Raw genomic sequence first — 26,969 nt, 5'->3', positions numbered from 1 at the left:
TTTGCCCTGTATTGTCAGGGACTGGAGGGAGCAGGCATTTTTCAGGCAGCAGATGGACTGGTTTACTCAGCCCTGGCCCCCTCCAGCTCCCTGGTCCCCCCATCTCCCCACACTGAAGCTTTCAAGCGTTACCTGTAGGCTTGCTAGGCTTTCCTCACTCTTCTACTATGGGCCTCTTAGAAATGGCCAACAGATTGCAATCTGAAAGGCGTCCTGCTCCATCTTGTAGGGGGGCAGCACCGTTTTAAGGCTAGAGTTTGAGACAGACAGGAAAATGCACTTGCATCTCACTATTTAACACAACTGTACAAAGGAATTAAGGAATTTATTTGAAGTTTCAGCTCTAAGTCCTTATTTAGGAAAACTCTTACTGCTAAGAGTTTGATAAAAAGTTATTCCCTGATTCTTTAAACCAGTAAAAGGATCGCTTAATTATGTCCAGATTTAGCCCCACTGATGGCTCAAGCTGGGTTGCCTTGGGCTTAGGATTTTTTTAATTTTTTTTTTCTCATAGGATGCAAATGCTTTGGAGATACTCTTCTATGTCAATAAGCATTCTTGTTTTGAGCGTTCTCACATTCCTCCTACACTTCAAAATTTTGCAGCGCATTGTTTTGCGTGACCATGACCTGACCAAAGCACTGTGCCGATCCACCTCCATTGTTCCTCCATGTGCCAGCCTCTGTGGTGCACGTGTGTGAGCAGAGGAAGGCAGATCCTGCTGCCTGCTTGTGGGAAAGTGTTCTTTTTTAAGTGAGGGTAAACACCGCCTAATTCAGCAAGAGATATTTTTACATTGGAAGCAAAGGAAAAGCAAAATAGGAAGCTTTCTTTTCTCCTGTTTTTTTTTTTTTTTTTTTTTTTGTTTTGTTTTGTTTTGTTTTGTTTTGTTTTGTTTTTTGGAAGGCTACTGTTTGGAAACTTACAGAGGACATCCAAGCTGGACCAGTCACTGCAGAAATTTGGGAGCAGCCAGGGGAGGAACGAGCTGTCCTGCTCCTAGAGCAGACAGTTGTGGGGTGAGCGGATCTTCCCAGTGCCCCAGGCCCACATCCATCTTTTCCAGCACTCGCAGCCAGTGCTGCTACTGAGACAGCAGTGCTAGGTTGGTTGGTGGTGGGTTAGGGAGGCGGAGGGTTGGGTTGGAAGCAGCACACTGGGTTTGGGCAGGTAAAGCAAGCAGGAGACAGCCACCATCCTATGCAGCAGCAGCATCCTGGGACTGGTCAGTGCTGGATCAGAAAGGGAAGGGAAGGGAAGGAAAGGAAAAAGTTCACATCGCGTCCAAGGAGTGGAGCAGGTAGGACAATGTTCAGAGGGGTTGTAGGACTCCAGCGCTTCCTGTTTTCCTGTGGGCAGGAGCTGTGATTGTCACATTATTCAGCTTCTCATCCTGGGAGGAAGACAGTATCAGGCTGCGCCGGGGCAGCAGGATGTTTATGTGACAGACTGAGTCAAGGTACTGCTTTTAATACTCTCTGGAGCAGAGTCATTGGGGGAAATGTACATTTTAGATTATATTTGTTTTTTTTTCTTCTTTTTTTTTTTTTTTTTTAAAAAAAAAAAGGAGTCATAAACATCCACAGTGCTTTGCAGCTGCCATGCAGGCCGCACAGCTAGCTGCCAGCACCGAGTGCCTTCTTTCTAAAGCTACTACCCGAGAATTGTCCAAGGTGCCGTGAAGTATTGTAATTTACTGAGGGTTCACATGGTTAGTGACGTTCAGTTAAGAAGCTTGGCTTAATTACTACATCAGCTGTTAAACTGGTCATTGTCTGCATCCACACAAGCACCACACCGTAGTAGGGAGGGGACTGAGATGGGACTGGGGTCAAAGAAATGGTGAGGGGCTGGAAAATCCTGGATTTTCCCTCACAATTTCTTTCTCATTTATTTATGAAACAACTGTCACCCTGTCTGTTGTGTTCCTTAATATCATGTTGCTGAGGGTGGGACCCTCGGCTGGGCATTGCTGTCAGCCTGGCATCTCTCTCCTCGTGTCAGAAGTCCTTTCCCTTTTTTGGGACTCACAGCTGGGGTTACAGCTGCTCCCCATTCAACACTTGGGCAGCTCCTGTTGCCCTGACACTGACCTTAGCCCAAATATTGGGTTCAGCTGTCTGTGACTGCTCTGGACTCATCCTAATGGACACAGGGATTTATGTGGGGAGCCAGAAGGCTGAGGCTGAAACACATGAAGGATGTTTGAACCACCCAAAACTGGTGCAGGGGCAGGGGGCTGCAGCAAACCCTGGGGAATCGGTGTCATCTTAGCCCTGAGCTGTCTGCCCATTGCTCCTGGCCTTTCCCACGGGAATAATGCCGGGTTGCTTGCTGAGTTTTCTTGGTTGCTCGTTCAGCGTCTTCTCCAATACTCAGAGATCTCTGCTGTTGGGGTGATTTTTAGGGAGAGGCAGGCTCGAGCTATCTCCACACCTGGCATTGCGGGATGTTATTGCTTATGGGTGGGTAACATTGCTAGGAACTTGGGAGAGTCTGGTCCCAACTGTGTCAATTTACCAGAAGTGGCAGGGGAAAACAGGTTTAAGATCTGTTTGGTTTATATTTTTTTTTTCCCAGACAATAACCCACCAAATATTCCCAGGTCGTTTATATTTAGATAAGGCTGTGCAGTGTCCTGTGAAAGGAAAGTGACACATCTGCTGCTCTGGGGGCAAGGCAGCGTGGGACAAACAGACCTGACTGAAGCGAGGCACGGGGACAAGAAATTGGTGCCCCGGATGCAGGAGGGTGCCTCAAACACAGAGGCCCTGTGCGGGGACACCCACCCGTCCAGGGCCAGGTCTGTGGGGTGGAGCCCCGTCCCGTCTGTGCAGTGGGATGAGATCTCTGGATACACCCTCCCCTGTGTGCTGCCACACTCCTGGAGACCAAGCGCATACTTCAAATGTCTTTGTGGGAGCAGCCCAGTGTTGCTAGGTACGAGCAGAGAAATTATAAAAACAACCCTACTGTTCTGTTTTTTTTTTTTTTTTTTGGTTTTTTGGTTTTTTGTTTTTTGTTTTTTTTTTTTATTGCTCATAGAGTAATTGCAGAGCTTTTTGCTTAACAAGGGATTGGTTATGAGGCAAGGAAAAGCTTCTAATTCTTCTTCTTCTTCCTCTTCCTCTTCTTCTTCTGCTTCTTCTAATTCTGCTTCTTCATTTCCCATTGACCATTGCTCTTACCTAAAGCCTTGCAGCCGGCTTTGCCGCTGGGAGCAAAGACAAAGAAGGCGCTGGAGAGGACTGGTGGTGGAGACGTGGTGTTGGGCTCTGCCCCACACCAACTGGCCCCTGGAGGAACAGCACACATCGCTTCTTTTTGTTAAGGGTGGGCAAGCCAGGAGGGAACGGGAGGTGGTAGTGGAGCCTCAGTGCCAAAACAGGATTTTTAGCAGCTGGGCAGTATGAGCTCCTCTCACTGCTGGGACTGATTCGGGAGTGCTGCCCCAGCCCTGGACCTTCAGGTTTAACTGGAGCACTGCAATGCCTCTGAAAACCTGCCCACAGGATAGTTTGGCCCCACAGGCTGATTGCTGCAGTACATTCCCACTCCTGTTTTCCCTCTGGGGCAGCCCCTTTGTGCAGAGCGATGTGGGTGCCCCGTGAAAGCTGCCAGTGCTGGCTGCACCCAAAAATACTCCTGCTCTGAAGGGAAGAGTTGGGTCCCAGCAGCTCAGCTTTGCCTTGGGTAAGGTGAGCACTGTGCAGGCACCGCCGGCTGTGGGCACTGCCACGAGAGAGAAGCAGCTGTGACAAACTTTCCGTTTTGATTTTCATCTGATTCATAAAAGCAATGCAATCGCAGCTCTTTGATACATCAGCATTCTGGGGCAGACCCGAAAGTCTCCGTTTCACCATTTTGCAGAGCAGGGACTGGTGTCCATCAGCGTGAGACTTCCCACGGTTACAGGACACTTCCCCATCCTCTGAGGGGCCAAGCTTTTTCTGAGGTGGTTGATTTCACGTGAGAGAAACAGGATTGATTTTTTAAAGGAAAAAAAAAAAAAAAAAGTTGTACACTTCTCAGGGAAAACTGTCAATATCTTTATGTGCCATTAGGAAAGGCTTGCTGGGAATTGAGCAAACCAGAAGCTTTGTGTGTCTGATGGAAACAGTGGCAGTAGGGTGTGGGGAGTGGGCAGACGTGTCCTCCCTACATAGCACGTGTTGTCAGTGTGTGGGAGAGCAAAACCCACGATGGTCCCATTTTACTGTGCTGCAGGAAAGCTCAGTGCCTGCTGTTGTGCCAAGCCGAGGTTCCCTGCACACTGCAGGGCTTTTATTTTTTATTCTTATTTTTTTTTCCAGAGTGTTTCCCAAAGCCCCAGAAGGGGATCCGCCCAGCAGCAGGCTTTATTCACTGCACCTCCTCGGGCAGAAGCCCTGAAGCACGCACAGGAGGAGGGCCCATGCTCAGCCAAGCACTGATGCTCACCATCAGGTGGGGGCTGTTTTGGGCTGCACGCCCTGTCCTCTGCTTCTGCAGCGCCCTGGAGTGGCTCCTCCTGCCCCCAAAGTGAGCTGCAGGCAAAAAAAGGGAGGCAAAAATGCGGGGAGCAGGGGGCAGGAATGCATCTGTGGGGCTGTGGTGGCAGCAGCATACAGGAGTGTAGGGGCTGGGAGGGATGACTTCTCCAGCACTCATATTTATCTCCTCCTCAGCGAGCCGGCTCAAAGGGCAGGACGCAACTCCAAGCCCGAGAAATTCCTTGTTTTCTTTTGCAAACACCTACCTGAGAAGGATGCAAAGCTTAACGCCACTTCTAAAAATATTCGGACAAAACAGATTTTCTGAAACAGTTCTGGAAATGCTAAATTTGGTTGTTGTTTATCTGTGGGGGGGGGGGGGGGTCACATCTGCTTTATTATTTTTTCCCCTAAGGCAAAGCAGAAGCAGTGTCAGTACCGACTGCTGCTCGTCCTTATCCTTTCTGCTGCTGCACTTTGAAGAGCCCATCAATAATCCTACGGGCAGCAGCTTTCCAGGGAGATGGCCCCACAGAAAAACAGGAATCCCTTATCGGAGGGCAGGAAATTCTATTTTTACACGGGAGTTCAGATTAAAAATAAAAAGGGAAGATCTGCACAGGACTCGCGGGCTAAAATTAAACCTTTATATTCTCCTCTCCCCTGCTGCTCTCCGTGTGGAGCCGGCAGCGATGCATGCCAAAAGGAGGCTGCTGGCGCTGGCTGCGCGTGGTGGGCTTTGCCCTGCTGCAGTTAGCACAGCTGAGCATCAGGCTTTATGAGCGTGCATTAATTAAAGCACCCTGAATCTCTGCTGGTGGCACCTCGCTCATTCTGCTGGGGAGCCGCCAGGTCCTTCCAGGCTTCCCTGCCCTGGCTCTGCAGAGCTGCACCGTGTCCCGAAGGCCTTTTTGCTCGGCTTGCAAAAAACAATTAGACCATACCCAGCGAAGTCACCCTGCACGGGGTGGCATCTCCTCGCTGATCACGCCGATGTTTTTTTATCCGTGTGCGGTTTATGCACGTGGGTCATCTGCCGCCTGCCTGGGAAAGCCCCTTGCAGATGCAAATGGGAAGCAGGCAGGTTTCTGAGCTCAGCTGGGGGCTTTTCACACTACTGGTGTTTCTGTGAGAGACGCTGTGACCCTGCTGGGGGCCCTAAACAGCAGGAAAGGGTTCTCGCTGATATCCCCTGCTTGCTTCATCAGCACCCAGCCAGGAGCGTGTGCGTTTTGGGGCTTGGAGCACAGCAGGTTACATTGACACAGCCCCGAAAAGCAAGGAGTCACCAAATGGCAGAGAGAGGGATGCAGGAGGTGTTCGGCTAGGATAGCACGGGCAGCCTGGGTGTCTGTAAGCCCAGCAGCAGCTCCTGTGCTCCCCCGGTGCCACCAGCCAGCTCTGGCCACGCAGTGCCTCTGCACAACACCAGCTCCGATTTCTTCCTTCAGAGAGGGGAAAAAGCCAAAGCTGGTCTGAGCGTGAGGACCCAGAAGTGCTCAAAGCTTTGCTCCGAGCCTTTGGCTCACAGCCTCCTTCAAGGCAGGGAAGCCCAGAACTAACAAAGCAGCTCAGGGCGGCCTGAGGTAGCCAAATGGCCACCAGACAGAGGCCTGGCTTGCCACGTGAGCGAGGGTTTGGGAACAGAACTGTTTCACCTGTGCTGCCCTGCCCCTACTTAGCACAATCACAGGAAGGTTTGAAAAGGGAGGAGGGTGCATTTTTTTTTCCTTCCCTCTATGGAGAGCCAGGTTGTGTGGAGGTATGAGTGCTAAGGTAAGATGGTTAACTGGGGGGAGGAATGAGGAGGAGGAGGCGAAGGTGTTTGGTGCTGGTTTTGGAAATACTTCACAGTCCCAGGCTGGAGTGGGCTGCTCGGTTTGTTGGTTGTGGTGTTTGCCGTGCTGTTGTTTCTAGAAGTTAGCCCTTTATCACTAGCAGGTGGTGTGGCTGCCTTTCCACTTCCTTGGCCTTTTTAGTACCACTTTTTGAATTTTAATGCCACAACATCATTTTCTTCACCTGTCTTCTTACACACTGAAGCAGGTATGCAGCAAGAGCTACTGCTGCCTTTGCTAGCCTCTGTGGGCAAGAAATTAAACTGTGCTGGGCAAACCCATGTGTGAATAACTGTGTGGTTCACACACAGGTGAAAGTGATTGTCTGAAAGCACGAGAAATGCAGGTGTGAGATCCGTGCTGCACTGTGCAAGCGCTCTGCGAGTACTCGCTTCGGTTCCTTGCTGTAAGATGGGGTGGGGAAACTTGATGTGAAGAAGCGATGCAAAACAGTGTCTCTTAAAAAAAAAAAAGCCCTGATCAGAAGGCTGCTGTTCCTCCAGGGGGGTGTAATCTATTTCAGTTTTCACACTTCAAAATTAGCTTGTTTGTGCATTTAAAATTTTTGATTTGCAAAACGTTTCTTGGATGTTTTGCCTGCTTGAAATCAGTTTCACGGCTGTGCGGGCTGCTCCTGGCTCTAGAGAATTTGCTGGTTGTGCGTGTGGCTGGTTTCTGCCTCCGCTTTTCTGAGCGACAAGTTATGGGCTGGATGAAAAACAGCATTTTGAAAAAAGGCACTTTTACTTCCCTTTCTGGAGTGGACTGAATTGCAAGTTGATTATTTTAACGAGAGGTGACTTCAGGGGATTAAGCGTTAAAACCTAATGCGTGAATCTGCTAATTGTAGGGAGAGGTACCACTCATCAGTGCTTAATGTTGAATAAAATGCATATAATGATTTTTTTCTTTTCTTTGAAGAAGAGATATTTGTGAGAACATTTATCCAGAGGTGCTTGTGAGCGTGTCAGAGCTGGATGACCTTCAAGGTCCCTTCTCTGATAAAACCTTTGGGCTGGGGTAGGGGCAGGGGCTGAGTTCTCCAGCAGAAATCCCTCAGGTAGGCCAGCATTTAGGAGGAAGGGTCCGACAGCAATGTGCTCCTGTCTGTGATGCAGCCTGTTAGGCACAGACCTGGTGTGGGACTTGTGTACAAATACAGGACGGGAGAGGAGAGGGGTCAGGGAAGGACTGGCGGTGTGTGCAGAAGTCACCCAGTCACCCCTAAGCAGCGGTGGATGTGAGCCGTGCATCTCACCTGCTTCCCAAGTGGATGTGCTTGGGTTTTGATTTTTGCTTTTGGAGTTGGTTTCTGCTTCGTGTTCAGCCATTATGCAACACAGCATGTTCGGGGGAGGCCAAGTAAACTCTATCTGCTTGCCCTTCCTTTTACCAGAAGGTTGAGAGAGTTGATTTTTATTAAAAACCAACAGAACAGAAAAAGCTCCTGCCATCCTGAAACAAACCAGGAAGCTCTTATCAGCCTGCCAGGAAGGCCTGCTGCTTTGTGGAAGTGTTACTGGGCAGGCATTGCTGCCTTCATCGCTTGTTTGCAAAATAATTTATTGTTTTCAGATGGGTGTCAAATCTTCCATGCAAAGCAGGGAAGAGGCCCTAAAGCTGCGGAGGGTGGCTGTAGGAGAAGAGGGCTGAGGGGAAATACCATGGGACAGGATTTGGATTATCTCCCTACATATTTTTACAACGATAAGAATTTCATTGTATTCTGTTGTAAGTTATGATCCTGTTTTTGTTCCCTGTTCAGATCAGGAAACAACAAACCGATGTCTTAAAAATAATAAAAATAAAAATAAAGCCTAATCTTCGGTGACGCGGTCAGTCAGCAGCAGTAACCAAGGGATTCGGGATGATGTGTGATTTCTGAATCGTTACCCTATAAAACGCCGTGTGCTTTTATCCCCAGTGTGTGTGTGTCTCGGTGTGTGAAGCCACCCAGCTCTTACAACCTGTCGGAGGGGCTCAGCTGCTGCTCTCATCCCCTGCTTCTGGTGTGCCCCTCTCTGACAGAGGGCTTGGTAATGTCCAAAGAGCACTTAATTTAAAACCATGTTCCTCTGCAGCGTCTCTTGATTAAAAAATAAAATAAAAGTGGGGTGGAAGAAAATGATTTCAGATGGAATCTGAATCTCCTCGCCCCAGTCACTGCCTGCCCTCCCTGCAGCAGGCCAGGGAAGTGAGCGCTGCTGTGGGCATTTCAGCAGCAGGGCTGGCTCAGTCTCATTGCAGGCAGTGGTGGCACGCTTGGGAATACAGATATGCTTACGGGCTTCTTCAAATCCCCTTCTGAAAAATATCTTTACATACAAATATCGATTTTATTCCTCTCGCTTTAAAACGGTAGCCGTAAAACCAGAGCTCTGCGTAAGGAGGTGAGGATACCAGCGGTCAGTGCTTGTGGAAAATGGGGTGATTCCCTGTTCGAGCCTCTGGTCAGGCCTAGCTGGAGCACTGACACGAGGCAGGGTGTAACAGCTGCACTCGTGTGTGAACCCATTATTCCCTCTGTGTGTGCGCTGATCTCTAACAAAGCACCTGAAGAAACCCCCCCCGTGTGCCCCATGCTGCCCTGACCCCGGCAGCCAAACCAGGGCTCTGCTACCTGCCTGCAGCGAGGCGCCGGCGACCTGGGGATGGGAGCGGGGCTGCCTGCACGCGCCCTGGGCCATGGCCAGTGGTGTGTGGGGAGCATCGCCTCGGCTCCTGTCCCCAGCAGCCCTCCTGGAAGGAAGCGGTGAGAGGCCGTGGGGTCTGCCCCTCGCTGTGAAAATAGCGAGGCAGGCTCTCCGAAGGGGACTGCTGGAAATATTTGTTGCCTTAGATTATCCCGAACAGGGCTGGGGTGGAGTTTGCCAGAAAGGACGACGTGTCCCCGTTTGTCACGTTCGCAGTTTATGATCTCCTGCTCCGCGTGGCTTGTTTCTCCCTCCCGTGGAGGAGATGCCTGTGCCTCCTGTGTTATACCAACCCCTCCTGGAAGCACGAGCAGCCTTCAGGGAGCTCTGCTTCCAGCAGCCTGCTCACACACTGCACCCTGGCTGACTTCCAGCATCTTTCTTTCCTCCTACCACCTCATCCCACCTCCAGGTTGCTGCAGCTCCCCTCGTGCCTTTGGCGGCGGTTCCCAAAGGCTGGGGTTAGGAACAGCTCCTGCTGTGTTGTTTTTGGGGTCCTGCCAGGGGCTGGCTTTCTCTGAGGGCCAAGAGGACAATGCTCCATCAATTCTGCCTGTCTCGGAGGGTCTCGCTGTTGTTTTTTCCCCCCAGCACAGGGTGGATAGGAGGCTGTACTTCCCCGCTTCCCTTGCGGGAGGAGGAGGGCAGAGCGGCCTGCGAAGAGGAATTGCTACGAGCAACCACAAACAAAGCCTGGAACGGCTCCTCTCAGGTTCTCCCAGGAGCTTTCAAATTCTGACCCGGGGCAGGGAAGCGCTGCCAAGACTGCGATGATACGGTGCTTGGTGCTTGGAGCGAGGTGTGTAAATGATGAAGGGGGAGGGAAAAGCCTCGGCTTTGCCAATCCATAGGCCGCGGGGGGGCTGCGCTCTGCTCTGTGCTGTCCGAGGCCTGAACGAGCATCCTCCCGAGCGTCCTCCCTCACGGACACGGGACTTTTAGGACTGAGAAAGTGCTGGAGCTGAAGGGCTGGGGCGATTGAACCAGCAGGGCCTGAAGGCAGGCCTCACTGCCTCAGCAGCTGCTGTTCCTGTGAGGTGTTTTCAGAGAGAGGCACCATGAATGTCGCAGGGTTGCACAGACAGCTGCAGGCCTGCTTTGGTTATTGAGACTGTCAGAGGCCCAAGGACTGTGGTCCTGGACGCTTAAAGGCACGTGCCCCCTGCCACAGGCCTCGGCTGAGGCATGTGGGAACCAGGGGAAAAAAAAATAGGTCCTCGTGTACAGCAGTGTTTGGTCCCTGGGAAGGGCGCAGTCATTTTTAGGGTATAATTTGAGCTGTGGTTTCTTGGAAGGCACGATGGCCATCACCCTCCTCTTCCCATTTAGCAAAAAAAAAAAAAAAAAAAAAAAAATCCAGGGGAACTTTAAAGATAGTTGGATGTGAATGCTGGTGCTTATTTACCTGATGCAATCGGCTGCTTGTTCCATTTAAAACTCTCTCAATGCTTACAGTGTTTGTGCTCCTGAGCAGCGCGGGGAGCAGTGGAATGGGTGTGCCGTGCTGAATGCGAGCCATGCCTGCTGGGGCCTTCTTCCACATGGGCAGAGATGAATTGTTTCAAATTACGTTCATCCCACCTTAAATAGTGGCTTTGATACTTTGTCTGCACTGCCTGAGGGATTTGGGAAGCTACCCAGCGATTGACTTGCCTGCGCTAGCTTTGAACTCATTAGTAGGTCAAGTTTCTAAACCGAGCCTTGTTCTCAGCCTGTGTAAGGAGAACAAAAACAGAAAGGTCCCTGAGCGCAATGGAGGAAAGGGAAAAAAGATGCTGCGCTGTGAAAAATCCACAATAGTAACGTGGATGTTGTAATCGAGCTGTTCCTCTCCTCAGCGCAGTTCTCCACAAGTGTCTCCAAGCACACACCTCTCAAGCTCTGAAGGATGTGAGGTCTTAAAAGCCTAAGAAGAGGTTAAATAGTTAATTGTGTCCCTTGATCTGTGTAAAGATGGAGTCACATAAACCCTCCTCCTACAGCTGTCCCTATAGTAAGAGAAACACTGAAATAATAGCAGAGGAGAAAGTTATCAATGAGGTACTCTTAGATGAGTTTTGGAGAAGTTTTTCCCCAGTTCCCCCTGGGCATTGTTGGAACGATGTCAATCTACGTAAGACCAAATCGTCTGTAACTCTGTGTTCCCCAGCCAGAGGCTGTTATCATATGGACAAAACATCAGGGAGCAGCGAGAGCAAGTTAAAGAACAGTTTCCAGATTTAAATCTGAATTTCATTGTTGTACGAAAGTTTACCTCAGAACTTAAGATGATGGAAAAACTGATTCTGACCTTTTATGTTTGATTGCAAATCCCTCTGAACGCCAACGTGCTGGCCAACTTCCAGCTCACAGAGGTAATGGTTCTTGTTAGACTACACCCCTCCTGAGGCTTTATTCACTGAATGTAGTGTAATTACTGCCCTTCCCCTCATATATATGGTTGCGTAGTGCTGTTCAGCCAAACTGTCTGTCCACAGTGGAGATCTTCATTTTAATGAAGTCCATAGAGCATGCGTGTTCAGATTTTTTTTCTCTAAATCGTTCCCAGAAAGGAACAGAAAGAGGGAAGAGCAGCTCTGCTTCCGACTGGAAGAATGGGTTTGTTCTGACCTTGTGAAAGTTCTGCCTGAGGACGGGCGGAGGGGGGTATGAGAAGATCAGAGTGATCCCGGTGTGTTCACGTGCTACAACCCCCTACCCACAGCCGTAAGCAAACGCATAGGTTCCTCTGTACAACTTCCTGGGGAAACCTCGTTCAGTGGCTGAGAAATGCACCTAGAAAAAGGAAGCACCGCTGGGCACACGCAAACACTTTCGAGAGCGTGCTTCTGTGACCTGGCAAGAACCCCGCACAAGGCTGCACGAACAGCCCGGAGTCCTGGTGTGCTTAGGAAGTCATCATCTTTCCCACGTGTGTGGTGAGCAGTGCGAGGTTACCCTAATAGTCACAACTCCAAGTACGAGAAAGGGGGTGGGGAGTGATGGCGGCTGCAGCTGCTGGCTGTGGAGATGGGCACAGAAAAATGTGCACCTATTAATGGGCGTACTATAGGCTCCTATTTTTTTATTATTATTATTTTTTGTATAGAGAATCTCATGATACTTGAGTTACCTTTTACTTCCTAAAGCACTTAATAGGATTGAAATCTTCTGTATGAACTTGTCTGAGTATGGCGGACTGTATGTAAATGGCACCTCTGGAAACAGCATCTCCAGTTGCTGTCCTGCTCCCTCTGCTTTGAGATCTCATGTGTTGCTGCTGACCCACAAAGCAGTCATATTGAGTAACTGTCACTGAAATGCTTCTGGTTTTGTCCTCTGAGATGACCAGGGAAGTTCCACTCTGACAGTGCTAAGTGGGTTTTGAACACGTGCTGGAGGAAACCCCCCTGCGCAGTGCTGCGGTCTCGGTTCGTGCACTTGACCTGAGCTGTCGGAGTTCCAGCGTTCGCTGATGTGCACACAGTGCTTAAACTGGGGCAAACTGGATTGAGAAGACAGTCTGCTGATTTCTCTCTAAACCTTTGTTTGTTGCCTTGTGCTCTCCACCCTACGATTTCCTCCCTCTCATCCTGTACAAATGCTGAATGGAAACTCTGCTCACACCCTCTTTTTCCAAGTGCTTTCCCAGGACTATTCCAATTGCTCTCACTCACCCAGTGCATCTCCCTGTCCTTTTCTGGGAATAATGACCACCACAACATGTAAAGAAAGAGTGATGAAGACAGAAGTAAAATTAAAACTAGCAAGATTTAAGACCAAACTTTTTTTTTTTGGGGGGTGTTCATTCTAGATCTTGATGAATCTAGTATTTTCATCTGCGACTGGCAGGAGGAAACAGTACATTCCTTTTCCTACCGAGGTACTTGTTTAGATGTTACCTCTCCACTTCTGTTGAACAAGGTGAACCTTGGGTACAGTTCGACCAGCTACAGCAAGTACAACCCACGCTTGTGAGCAGACTGCCAGAAAAGGAGATGTCTGCAGATGCTAGCCAACCGTTCAGCACTGCACACCAGGCCAGCAGGGCAAATCTGTACACACGTTTGGGAATGTGCTAAACTCACTTTGTTGCACGCAGAAATCAATTTTGTCTTTTCAGCTGTATTTAATTTTGTTCTGTAAAGAAATAGACAGATCTGGCCTTTCTTTTTAATAATGTTTTAGGATCAGGGTACAAAAACGGTTAATGTATTAATTTTTAAGACAAGTGATAAATGTAATGCAGTAAGCACATCCTACATACACAATATATTTCTCTATATAATATGAACACAGATATAAAATAAGTTATACTTGTATTGTTTTTTTCATCACAGTAGGAGCTCAGCTTATATAAAGTGACAACAGGAATTGGAACAAAATGCTGCTTTAAAGCAACAAAAAACAGAAGTGTCCGTGCAGGGGTGTGTGAAACAAAGTAGGAAATCTAGGTATTTCTGCCAAAATGGGGTCTTGAAAAGAGAAATTTTATAGAGCATTCAAGAGACGGGGAAGGTCTCTTGGCTCAGGGTAGAGGTTCTGAAGGGGATGAAGTGTTACTGTGTGGTGAGGAGGAAGGTAGATGAAGGCTGTTGATGTCTAGGTTAAATTTGTGGGGGCACAGGTAGCAAAGCATGCTCTGCCCACTGTGTTGTCTGCTCTCATGATGAACCATCTACCCGACAGTGCTGTGTTCGGTGTTCTTGTCTTTACAGTAGGAATGGGACCCAGTAGCTTTCACTGCACACAATGAGTAACCATCACTTCACAGGAATGATGAACAACACCCTTGTCCAAAGGCTTTTGAAGGAGAAAACACTATCCACTTGTGAAACAATCAGTGAGCCAGGGGGTAGAGTCCTGGGTTTCTCCCCTTCCAGCCCACCTGATGTCTGACTCTAGTATATTCTCCTTCTGTTTCACTCAGGGTGGTTGTTCTCTCGGCTATACTTCGACAATAAATCACCACCAGGGAATGGATGAGAGGTGCAGGTGCTCGGGAATTCCTAGTGCCTGTCCCACAGTAAATAACGAAGAACTCAAGATGTCCAATTGAGAGCCATTTCAGATTGCTTTATTTTTTTTAAGGACAGGGAAATGCTTGTAGAACTTGTATCTGACAGTGAACTGGATTCCTAAAATTCTTAACCCAGGGATTCGAAATTTGGAATTTCTTATTAATTAGGAGGTACTCCTTAGTCTGGCCAACAGCTTGGAGACCTTTTTGTGGTTTCTTCTGTGCTATCAAGGATCTGTCTCATTAGGTTTGCAAGACCAATAAACAGCACAATGTGCAGTCAAAGCTCAGGAGTGACACTGGTGGTTAGCAGATTTCTATTAGTGCCAATTCCACTCTCAAAAGATGCAGCCCACTTGAGGTTTTCTTTCTGTCCTGCTTACCAGGTTATCCTAGTCTCAGTGTCCTTTCTTCACCTTCATGTTTACAGACTACACATTAGAAAGCAGGGACATTACACTGGAAGAGTGAATTGCATATCATCATGAAGAATGATTGGACTTTTTTTGTTCTGCTTTAGTTTTTTCTTCATACAGCAGAATAAGTATAAATTGAAAGGTGACCTCACATCTAAAGGTATAATTTAAGTAAACATGTTTTTCTAGATCTTTCTCCCCTCCCTTTCCCTCTCCCTTGCAACCCTGCTTTCATTCTGTTATTTTCCTTTTGGATGGAGGGAGGAGATGGGAAGGTAGCTCGTTTGGCAGCTCATGACCCTCCAACTTGACTTTAATGAGATGATTTGCCAAGGCAAACTCCTCATCATCCAGCATGCCATCTTTGTCAATGTCAGCCAGTTTCCAGATCTTTCCCAGCACTGTGTTGGGCAGCTTAGACCTTACCATCTCCTTCTTTGCATTGGCACCAGTTATTTTGCCATCAACGGGTGAGAGCGTATAGAAGATCTCATCATACATGGGCTTGTCCCTGGCCACCACCCACTCAGCATCATCGATCCCTTCGCCAGCGCCTTCGCCGTAGCCATGGCCGAAGGGGCCATGTAGCGTGCCCTCGAAGGCTCCTCCCTTCACCATCTGGGTGGGTCGCTGGGACTCCTCCTGGCGTACGAGCACCATGAGCTGCGCGATGTCGTTGGCCAGCATGTCCTCCACGGTCTCCAGCAGCTTGCTCTTCAGAGGCTGGAACTTGCTGAAGTCTTGGGCCTGCAACTGATCCTTGAAGTGGGACAGGGGAGCAAGAGGTGAGTGACACGGTTGTGCACAGGGCGGTAACAGCACAGCGTGGGCTCTGTTTGGCTCAAAAAAACCACTGCAGAGGAGGAGTGGGGAGCACAGCACTCTCCTCCGACAGCCCTGTTCCTCAGCATGCAATAGGGTTTCCCTGGCTGGCCGTGCTCTCACATACTCTTTAAGTCCTGCAGAGAACAATCTCCCCTGCTCACAAAGTGGGGCTGGCATGGCACAGAGAAGGGAAGTGATTTACTCCGATTTACTCCAAGACCTGGATGATGGCCATATGCGAGTAAGACTTCCTTTCTAGGCCATGTATGAGTGTTCGTGAGGACCAAATTGTTCAAAGCAAGCTGGTTGTGCAGCTCTTGCTGCACCTTCTAACTGGTGCTCTGCGCTCTGGTAAAGAAGTGCCACTTTGGCAATACACTGTTTTACAGGTAAATCCCTTGCTATCATGCAGTACATCTTTCAGATGCCATAAAGACAGTAGAACTTCACAGAATAACTCATTTTTTGTGTTTTTTCACAGCTAAGCAAAAGTGGTTTGAGCAGGGACTGCAAAAAATTCTCTTTTAAGAGCTGTAAAACAACCTACAACTTTATCCTTCACCCTACCGATTAAATCCAGTCTATTCACTCCTTATGGAGTGGTGTAATTATTTTTAAAATATTTAAACACATTTTAACAAGCAGTGAATGGGATTTTCTGTTGGATACACTCTGCAGATCTCATTCCAAAGAACTTAGGTGAAATACATTTTTATTAAGAAAGATGAGCAACTGCTGTGTTTCCATAGGAGCTTATAACGACTTCAACAGCTAGTAACTGCAATGAGGTTTCTGCTTGGACTGAAGCCACACAGCAATGTAGCCTTGCCCAGCATTGTTCGAGTATACAATATAAGGCCCTGATCCAAGGTCCTCTGAAGTCTTTGACTTGTATGAACACTGAATCAGGCCTCAGCTTTGCAGCTCAGAAAAACTGATTCTCTGCCTAAAATAGATAGGGAGCTTTAAGTTTTCACTGCTTCCTTCATCCCCAAGTCTTTCTAGAAACAGAGTGAAGTAGAGGACAAAAATATACAGCTCCTGAGGGGATGCATGTATATAGGCTTCTGGAAAATGTATTTTTTTATTTAATATAGATTAGCAGTATCCTTAGGTCTAAAAAATCTGAAAATGAAGCCTGGACTTAAAGAAAAAGAGGAAATCATTTGTTGTCAAATGCTGTTTAGGCAAAGACTTGAGAAATGAAGGCAGCTGTAGTTTCGCATGAGCTCTATGTGCAAAAAAAAAATGTTTACATGTGTGCCTAAACATGGCCTGCACACAGTTCAAGGCTCACCCCAAGATTACAACAGGCCTTTTGCACAGGCAATGATAATAAAGGTCTGTACTGTGGCTTCTGTCATATTCCCTGCAGTTATTCTTTCCTTATATGTTTGTGCTCTGGACAAGACGCCACCACTTACCTGCATCTTTCTCAGATTAGGGAAGTCTCCTGGTGAGATCTGATGCTCCCGTTCAATGCGGGCATAAATATCTCCCAAGTTGTTAACAAGCTCTTTCTTTTTATTGTCTTTCCCAAACACGGAGGGCATTTCCTTCTTTAGAGAGCTGATGATGTAGGCATGGACCTGAAGGGCATTACATGATATGGAATGAAAAAGACAAGTGCTAAAGAACACATCACGGTCTTCCCAACAGACAGTACCTGTGTGTAGGAGTCAACCCATCTTGTCCCATCCCGAGGAGCAAGCTTAGCTCCTCAGCTCGCCTCTATCTGCTGATTATCACTCTAGTGCTAAGTGCTGCTCAGCTGTGTCCAAACATACAGACTCTAGAACTCCAGATTTTGTTTAATGTGAGAATGAGCCTTTGACTTACAAAACACTATGCTATTGAGTACTCTGGTACTCTGTATGAGGACTGTACAGAGCCAGAACAACCATTTTCATAAGAATCAGTTTATATTATACTTCCTGTTAGCACTGGTGATTCTGGAAGACAGAATCTATTCCAGTATCCCCAGCAGAAGTGACTGATGGCAATGAATTTTGTATGCAATATTGTGACACATCTTTATTTTGTGGATGCGGGGGTGGGGGAAGCTTTTTCTCTTTCATAGAAAGCTTTTGGGTATCTTTCAGGCTCTCTTTCTCAATTATTAGGGGTCTGTTCCCAGTGCTATGGAGAGCTTAACTCAGCTCATTCTAAATAATCAGAAATGCAATTTCTGGCAGTGCACTTGATATATACCTCTGTGTGTGTGTGTATATTTCATGTTCATGGCAGGCTTATCTGCCATTCTTGTCACTCTCTGCATCCATCTAGGTTTCTCTCTTTAAGGCAAAAGACCTCCAGACTCTTACTTCCCTTGGTGTGTGATTCTGACACATGGAATTGGTTTTAATTCTGAAGTTGCTAGCACAGTGCAGCTGCTTTCTGCATCCCCTCAAGTGCTACCTTCTTTGATCTGTGAGCAACTCTTCACTCAGGCCTGTTGTGGCTGCTGCACCAAGCAAAGGAGGTACAATCTTCCTTGAAGTGCATAGGACAAACACACTAGGCCTCTGAGTGAAATAAGAAGGGGAAGAGGAGAAGTAGGATCCACCAGCTATGCAAGTTATACCAGCCAAAACCACTTTCCCATACCCTGTATACTGCGGATGGCCCAAACTGAGTGTCCGGGCTCTCCCGTCCCAGTACCCACCTTGGCCAGCCGTGCCCGCTTGATGAGGTCGTTCAGCTTCCTTAGGGCTGCGTTGCGGGGAAGGCTCTGGATATCCCTGAACAGGTCCTGCTCCTCTGCCTCAAACAGCTTTCGGTTGTCAGGGATGAGCAACGGGTGGGACCAGAAGGAGCCAATGTAGACCCTGATGACCTCAGGAGTGTTGACAATCTTTCCCAGGGACCACATAAGGGCACCGTACACCCTCATCAACTGCTGGGTCTCTATTTGGTCAGCTTTGTTGAGAACAACTCTCATCTTGTCCTCGTGGTTCTTCAGGGCCTTGATGACCTCAGAGAATTCATCTGAGATGTCCAGCTTGTGCGCATCAAAAAGAAGAATGATGCGGTCGACCCGCTCTGCAAACCACTCCAGGACAGCAGCAAAGTCGTAACCTACAAGGGGTGGAGGAAGAGCAGAGAGACACACGCACAGGTGTAGCGAAGGCTGGTGGTCATACCTGCATCATGCAGTCTGAGGGTAAGCTCGCAAAGAAAAAGCTTTCCCCTGGCAGCTCAAGTAGCTTGATAAAGTGAACAAGAAACCTCATTCTTTGCCACAAAGAGGGTAGAGAGGGAAGTGCTCTTCATTATGAAACATCTAAGACTTGCACATTTCAGGAAGGTTCTCATCTTCTCCAGATTAAGAGATCACCCAGGAAGTCCTGAACTCATGCTACAAATGCTTCGTTCAAACGTACATCTTAGCTGTTTGAACATAGGCAAACTGCTACTGCAGAAGTCTTGCACATAACAAGACAGGGACGTCTCATTTCTGAATTACTGGCCATCAGCAAAGCCTACAGATGCAGCAGAAAGCTAGATAATTAGTATTTGCACCCAGACTGGTTTGAGATTTGTATCTCTACTGCTTAATAACGCTCAGGTCTAGTCTAGTTGTGTGAGACTGTCCCATGCAATTCAAAGCCCAGGATGCAAATCACCTGCCATAGCTGAGTAATCATCCTCTCACATCTGCTGCATGTGCACGAAGCAAAATGAATTGTTTGCTTTGCTAAGTACTTGCTACTTAGGCAGCATTGCCATGAACAGCAGAGGTGGACTCCAACTAAACACACTAGTTTCAAATTTCATTACTTCAGAACTAAGGATAAAGGCATGATAAATAACGTGCGTATGTTTTAAAAATGACAGCAACAAAATAACCCTTTTTTCCTAGCTCTGTGGTGTTTCTTCATCTTTTTTAAAGCCTCATCATGAGATTGGTGCTCCCTCTCTGCTCCACAAGGCTCTCCTGTGCTGTGCAAGACTTGGGGTTATCTGTGTTGCCAGAGTGCTGTCCTCATTAAAACACCCGTACTGGTTCTGCTTTGCAACACAGCTTTTCTCCTGGTGGGCAGGAATCATCAGGACAGATCACGTGCTGTTTGCATTCAAATCCTTGAACATACTTTTTTCGTCTTAGCTTTCATGAATTAATGTGTAAGCATTAATTCACTGCCTTCCCCCTCCCTGTTTTTCCCCCTTTACCCTCTCATCTTTCCTAGAGCACAAGTGAGGCATCCCGCTCTTTAGGTGAGGGCTATGGAAGGGAGGACTGCAGAGCTCTGATCTTGATTTTTGCCTTTTCCATCTTGTGACTTTAAGCAAATCAGGGTGAAACCCTGGCTCTGAAGTCAGGAGCAAAGCCCATGTGAACCTTTCTCTTCAGATACATAAATTCATGTTAGCTGTTTGCTACTAAGAACTTCTTTACATGCTAGGTACTATTACTGGGCTGTGTTTTATCTCGGTCATAGTTTGCTCATAACAAACAAACAAAGGGGTGAAAGAAGACAAATGTGCTCTGGAATTTAAACAGCTTGCCCTGCTTTCTTCCATGGGATCCACAGAAATCAGAGAGCAGGAAGCCCCTGGCCTGTCACTCCATTACCATGTGGTGGTGTCTTTTCCAGCAGCCACAAGTGATACTGGTCCCCAGCTCTTCACTCACCTCACACTTGATGCTGAGAGCTTCAGATAATTCAGCTAATACTACCTTTATGGGAGACCTACTCAACACTTGATAAATTATGTTTTTATGTCCTGTCCAGTCCATGTGTCTGATCTCACACGTTCTCATGAATCAGACTTTATAGTTGAAATAAAGGTGGTTCTGTTTGCTTTCAGATGTCAGCAGTCTTTTAACCTTAGATATTTTGCCTGTAAGGAGCTCATCTCCGTGGGTCTAACTGCATAGCTGTTTTAAAGCTATCCTTATTTCTTTTCTAAATTGCACTAGGCCACGTTGGCAGCAGAACAGCATCAATACCAACACCTTATCTCACTTGGACTTGGTTCAGGCTCTAAGTTCTCCCTCTGAGGAGATCAATGGATTTGCAACGGGGGGAAAAAAACACTAACTTCGCTAAATGTTGGATGCACATCTATACCTAATGGTCAGTTTGGCTTGGGCTGTGCTGGAAATCAGTGGCAGGATAGCTTATTCTGCATATGCAGCCATCCAGCTTGCTTTTTCACCACAGAAACAATTAGTGTGACTTTGTTCAGAGAAGTTGGTGCATTTAATCTGATGAAGTCTCCTTGACTGGGATGCTTTTTGTCAAGCTGGCATGTGTTTGAATTGCACCATGACTGCTTCTCCTAGCCTTTCCTTGGAAGATCAAAGGAGAAACTGAGTCATACTCTCTTGGGCACCTAGTGATGTTACAGTGATGTCCTGTCTCAGGTCAACATGGATGGCTTCCCTCCACCAAGAGTAACAACTGCTGCTCTTCAGGGTGTTTACCAGGGGCTGGGATGAGGTGGGGAAGGTGTCTGCACCTGACTCTCAGCACAGCTTTCAGTGATTCAGTAAAGGTAGGGAGCCCTCTGAAAAGAGGGAAGAAAAAGAAGTGGCATTGTAGTTTTGGTATTAGCTGAGGTCTGCCCGTTGATCTGCCTGGTTCTTGGGATTTGTCTAAAAGGATCGTTAGGTGCTTAGCTCCAGTGATCTGCTGACATTAAGATGTGTCAAGCCAAGATCTGCAGCAGCACTTCAGGCATCCGCTCTCTGAGTCTCTATTTCCTATCCACAGACAAAAATGTTGCTCTACCCAAGAGGAAAAGGAAATTAATATCTGCTGGGATCTTGGTATGTTCCTAGCTGCTACAGTAACATACAATGTGTGTAGAATGTCCTTGTAGACTTCATCAAATGTCTAGACGGATAGGCAGAGCACCTTTCTTTCCCAGCTTCTCCATGTGTTTAGAGATAATCTGCTGACAGCTGTCCTGCACATCTCTATTACAACAGAACAAAGCCCTAAGAAGTAGCAAATATTGATGTTTCAGAGCAGTCACAACGGCATGGGCTGGCTTACATCCTGTGCTGGGAAAGAAACCTAATCCCCAGACACTCCTTGCATGTGTCCCACTTTTGGCACTTATGGGAATGTGTGAGGCCTTTCCTCTTGGTGCTAAGCAAGAAACTTCTGTGTGCAACTCTACTTACATGTAGTCTGACAAGAGGGAAGGGCAGGCAGGACGGACCTGTGTTTACAACCATCTACTTGGAGTCAACTCTCAGAGCTCTGTGATGGTATTTTCCCACACAGACAGCTGCCTAGGGAATTCCCACATGGGAAATTTGTAGGGCTGACTTTCTTGTTTTGCTTTTAGCATATAAAAGAGTAGATTTGGAGCAGAGAAGCATTTGGATAGCAGGGAGACTGGGTATAAAACTCTAAGGGGAAGCAAGCTCTTAGTGAAGATATTTAAAAATAAAGTTAAACTAATATTTTAATGTTTAGTTCAGAGGACTTTTCTATAGCATAGAGAACTCAGGATGTTTTGCCTGGCTGAAACCAGAGCTGGAACACCTGAAAACGCAAGGCTCATCCTGTAACTAAATTTAAGCATTATAGCCTCACTTCATATTATTTTGTCCATTTTTTATGTTGCAGATGTGTAGGACCTGACTCTACATTCTTCTGGCAGTTTATTTCAGTGTGAGGTTAGACCAAGAACTCGTCTTGACCTACTGTCAAATTAGGAGTTTTCTGCCCGGAGTGTCCCTCTTGATTCGCAAAGTTGAGTTAATAACTCTGCGGATGCGTTATGTTTTTTTGTGCCCTATCTCGGTGTTGTAGAGCGTTGCTAAGGCCTCTCACAAAGGCAGCCAGATTTGGCAGTGTGTCACTGATGGGCGAAGCTATCCACATACCACAGCAGTTTATTGTGAAGTTAAATGGCATTTGGGAAGCCAACTGCTTGCCAAAGTTGCATAAATGCAGAAGAATTATTACAGGGATGTTCACACAAAATGTGAAGGGGAAAATTTTCTCTTCAGTAATTCCTGGTTGTTTGTGGTTACACTTCTGCTGTTGAAAACCAGACCAATTTAAACGTGCCTTAATATCGCTGATGTGGATTGTTTCACAACCTCCAGAGAAGGCTGTGAAGGAAGAACACATAAGGACATGAACAGAAAATGAATCCCATCTATGCAGTGCTAGAAGAAATGGGCAAGATGAGTGTACCATTTCCTTCCATCAGATATTCTTTCACGGGGGTAGATTTCATTCTGGCAGCATGAGAAGGACTCAACAGATTTAACACAAAGCTGACAAGTCAGATGACTGCCAGTAGATTCATCCTGTAGAGGAAGCGATTTTCTTGCAGACACCCTGACACCTAGACGCTGCAAGGCAGACTGTGGCTTTATGAATACTTGTCTGTGCGCTGCTGGAATACCTGGCAGCAAGTATTTAACTAAGATACGGCAGGATTATGCAATTACTTTTCTGTCAAGTCAGACAAAGAATGACACAGTCTTTACGTTGACTCTGTGCAGACAAATGATACCAGACCCAGCATCAAACCTGTCTGCCTGTAACATTTTAAAGCCATTTAAACCAGCAATGAGTGCTCATGTAGTAGCTCAGCATTGCTTTTGGCTGATGGTAAGCACACCACTGAATTGCCTGTCTCGTGGAACTATGGGCACAGACCCTGTGGTGGAGGTCAGGTGGGATGGAAGGAGGAAAGTAAGATGAAGAAATGCTGAAAAACACAAAGCTGCTTTTTTAAACTGTGCCACTGCTTTTAGCAACTTACCTCATTCCTGGTGAGTTTAGTCCCTGGGAGCTCCCTTGGTACTATCCACCTAAATCTGGGGTGTTCCAGAGACTGAAAGCCCACTAGATCACAGCCCTCAAGACAATGTGATGGTCAGGTGGAGGAAATAAAGGGAGGAAAGGAGGAGGAAGGGCTACACGAAGTGAGTAGGACACACAAAGTGAGTGGGAAGCAAGGCAGGGGTGGCTGTTGTGAGGCTCAGGGAGGGATGGTACAGGTGTGGGTGACAGAAACCGAAGCAGGGGAAAGCAGAGAACAGGGATTTGGTTTCTGTCAAGGTGAGGAGCTGGTGAAACCAGCGAGGAATGGATTAGAAAGGATGATGAAAATCAAGGGATGAATGTTGCATATACCTCACTGCAGCTCATCCTAAAGCATCTTTGTGAAAAAGCTGCTTCCTTTCTGGGAGTGGCTGCCTTCCAACGGGATATAAAGAGATTTATGTAACGCGTGTCTGTGGGTGTGTTGGGAAGTAGAAATTCCACAGGATGAGAATACTTCTATGAGCGATATGTCATAATTTCTAGAGAAGGTTTCTAGAGCTTGCTGATTAATTCTGCCTTTGCCTATACCTGAAGAAATCATCTGTCTTAGAGCTGGTGACTCACAGCAATAGGAGCAGCATCCTCCTGTCAGGGCTCTGCACGTCCTCTCCCTCAGTACCAAGAATTAGTGGAAATGTTACATCCATTTCGGAGGCTTAAAGGTTTCCAAAGCAAAAGTAAAGGGACTCAGCTCTCCACAGCAAATCTGCATAATGTTCTCAGCTAGGAAATGTGGGCTGGTGTCAAATTTCTAATGCTAACATTTACATTAATAAGTGGAGTGGCATACCAGGGACTTTGGCTTTCATGTTGTTTAGAGCAATGGTTTCATGGTTGAGAAGAGATGAGGAGACTGACGAGGCTCCTGCTTTATGTCAGTGCAAGCTACGTGAAATCTATCTCACTAGACAAGTTCAATTCAGGTGGACTAAAACTGATGAAAACATTGTCCAGAGCCAAGACTTCTTACAACTGTAAGCTTCTTTGTACACACAACAGAACTCTTCCCCTTTATCTGTTACTCGTTTGTATCTTCGTTATTTCACGGAATGTTAGGGATTGGAAGAGACCCTGAGAGATCATCTAGTCCAATCCCCCTGCCGGAGCAGGAACACAATTTGTGACAGATGGACTGAGCATCTCATGGCATCTAGGCCAATCCTCAAAACAGCCCACAGCCAGATTTTGACACCTCAGGAGGTATCTGAATCCAGGCTAGGTTTTCCAGAGATACCAATTTTCCAGAGCAGTGCTGATGCACAGACTATAATGAAAAACCTCATGGAATTCTGTCTGTGTCCAAACACAAAGTGAGTTCTCAGGACATTGCAAGAGTACGTGATGTGCAGAAATGATGCAAACTGAGATACTGATGGGCATGACCCTCCTTCCTTAATAAAGGAGATCCTTAGGGAATGTCTGGAGTGCACAAGGGACAGACAATAAAATGTACAAATTCAACAGTTCTAAAAAAATCAAACTTGTTTGGTTTAAAAATAAAAAAAGAGGACTTGCCATATATTAACAGGAGTTAAAAGAAACAATATATAAATAACATAGACCTTTCTATTTGCACGACTAAATACTTAATCTCATTTCTTTTGCATTATTTTTTTCTTCCAGTTCTGGAAATGCAAAACAAAGCAGTATTTCCACCCTAAATCATGAGGACAGCTCCTCTCTCTCCACATCTCCCTCAGACAAAATGAACTCGGTCTCCTCAAAAAAACCCGATATATATAGTCTTGAGTTTTTGTTTGCATCCTGCTTTCAGGTTAGATGAGTTAGTCATGCTCGTGGCTTCAGATATTTCTACAAATAAAAAGGGACAGATGCGTGCAGGTTTTCCTTACATTTTTGTCCTTACAGGAAGCCCAGAGCTATGTCACCGTACAACTATGTGACTGCCTTTCAGTGGGACAGCGTGTGTGTGAGACTATGCTAAAGTCTGGGAAGTTGGCAGCGTGGCTGCTGTGCTGTAGTCATGGAAGTGGACTGCGAGGCCACAACTGATCACGCTGCACTTTCACCCTCCTGGGTGGAGTGAAACACAAATAATCACAGGGGACTGTTATAGCAAATGCTTGAAATGCCTCCTTTTTAGATGCTTTCAGGGTATATCATGCTGTTCCCAGAACACGTGACAAAACTCTAAGGTCTTATCTAACAAACTTAATTTCCTTCTACAACAAGGTCACCCAGCTGGTTGACCAAAGCCAGTTGATGTGATCTTACTGGATTTCAGTGAAGTATTTGATACTGTCTCTCACAGTATCCTTCTGGACAAAATGACCAGACTATAATTAGATAAAAGCATAATAAGATGGGTGAACAGTTGGCTGACGGGTTGGGCCCAGAGGGTTCTTGTAAATGGGGTTACATCAGGCTGGTGACTTGTCACTAGTGGGGCTCCCCAGGGCTCCATTTCAGGACCAGCCCTCTTCAGTGTTTTCACAAATGATTTGGATGAAGGACTTGAGGGTTTTTTGAGCAAGTTTGTGGATACCAAACTGGGTGGAGTTACTGACTGTCAAGGGTGGGGAGGCCTTGCAGAGAGATCTGGACAAATTAAGAGAGCTGAGCTGGGCAATCCCAACAATGTGAAGTTTATGAAGAGCAAGTGCTGGATTCTGCACCTGGGAAGGGGCAACCCTGGTTATACGTACAGACTGGGGGATGTGATGCTGGAGAGCAGCCCCACAGAAAAGGATCTGGAGGTTTTGGTCGGCAGCAAGCTGAACACGAGCCAGCAGTGTGCCCTGGCAGCCAGGATGGCCAGCTGTACCCTGGGGTGCATCAAGCACAGCACTGCTGTCAGTAGAGGGATGGGATTGTCCCACTCTGCTCTGTGCTGATGCGGCCTCACCTCAAGTACTGTGTGCAGTTCTGGGCACCACAGGATAAGAAAGATATAAAACCATTGGAGAGCATCCAGAGGAGGGCTACAAATATAGTGAAGGGCCTAGAGAGCAAGACACGTGAGGAGTGGCTGAAGTTCAGCCTGGAGGAAAGGAGACTGAGGGGAGGCCTCATGGTGGTCTACAGCTTCCTCACAGGGGGAGCGGAGGGGCAGGTGCTGAGCTCTGCTCCCTGATGACCAGCAACAGGACCGAGGGAATGGCTTGAAGCCACAACAGGGGAAGTTCAGGCTGTGTATCAGGAAAAGGTTCTTAACCAAGAGGGTGGGCAGGTGCTGGGACAGGTTCCCCAGGGAAGTGGTTACGGCACCAAGCCTGACAGAGTTCAAGAAGCATTTGGACAACGCTCTCACACACATGATCTGATTTTTTTTTTTTTTTTGTGGTCCTTCAGGTACCCAGGAGTCAGACTTGATGATCCTTGAGGGTCCCTTCCAACTTGGAGGTTCTATGGGTCTATCGGACCCTAAACGTTTAATGAAGTGGGAGAACATCATTCTATGATAACATCAGTTCTCTTGGTGCTTGCTTTCTCTTCCAACTATGGCTGTTCAAAACACAGTCTGAGAGCTCTGCGATTGCCCAAGACTGTTTGTTATTCGTTTACATTTTTCCTTTCACTGTCAGGCTGGTAACTGAATATCCCAGAGTGAAGCTACTGGTAATCGGGAATTCTTCCTTCCCAAGAGGGAGAACGAGGCTAGTATGTTTTCCCTTGGCTATGGGAAGCCTGGGCTGCATCACAGTCACCAGATGGAACTGGGTGGAGGGCTGGAAAAAGGCTGGAATAGGCTGGAAAAAACATGCCCTAATGAGAAAGACTTGAGGGTGTTGGTGGATGAGAAGCTCAACGTGAGCCAGCAATGTGCGCTTGCAGCCCACAAAGCCAACCATATCCTGGGCTGCATCAAAAAGGAGTGGCCAGCAGGTTGAGGGAGGCGATTCTCCCCCTCTGCTCTGCCCTCATAACACCCAGCCTGGAGTACCGCATTTAGCTCTGGGG

The 26,969-nt window shown here is 47.2% G+C and overlaps 1 protein-coding gene and 1 long non-coding RNA gene across 2 annotated transcripts in view; one reads left to right on the top strand and one right to left on the bottom strand.

The window, feature by feature from the left end:
• Positions 1–6,192: 6,192 nt before the first annotated feature.
• LOC311433289 lies at positions 6,193–26,508 on the top strand. Its single transcript, XR_014690650.1, has 2 exons — positions 6,193–6,248; positions 21,831–26,508. It is a non-coding gene; the product is annotated as an uncharacterized lncRNA (long non-coding RNA).
• The window catches only part of EHD3 (EH domain containing 3), a 27,272-nt gene continuing 14,340 nt past the window's right edge, over positions 14,038–26,969 (bottom strand). The window contains exons 4-6 of the mRNA XM_084512234.1: positions 17,909–18,321; positions 16,668–16,832; positions 14,038–15,177 (exon numbers count right to left, since the gene is read on the bottom strand). Coding sequence (XP_084368360.1) covers positions 14,650–15,177; positions 16,668–16,832; positions 17,909–18,321 — 1,106 coding nt within the window. The 3' untranslated portion in view covers positions 14,038–14,649. The remainder of the gene's footprint in view (positions 15,178–16,667; positions 16,833–17,908; positions 18,322–26,969) is intronic.

The sequence above is a fragment of the Aythya ferina genome, assembly GCF_964211825.1.
Source record: "Aythya ferina genome assembly, chromosome: 3".
Taxonomy (NCBI): domain Eukaryota; kingdom Metazoa; phylum Chordata; class Aves; order Anseriformes; family Anatidae; genus Aythya; species Aythya ferina.
This window is presented reverse-complemented; position numbering and strand designations above follow the sequence as displayed.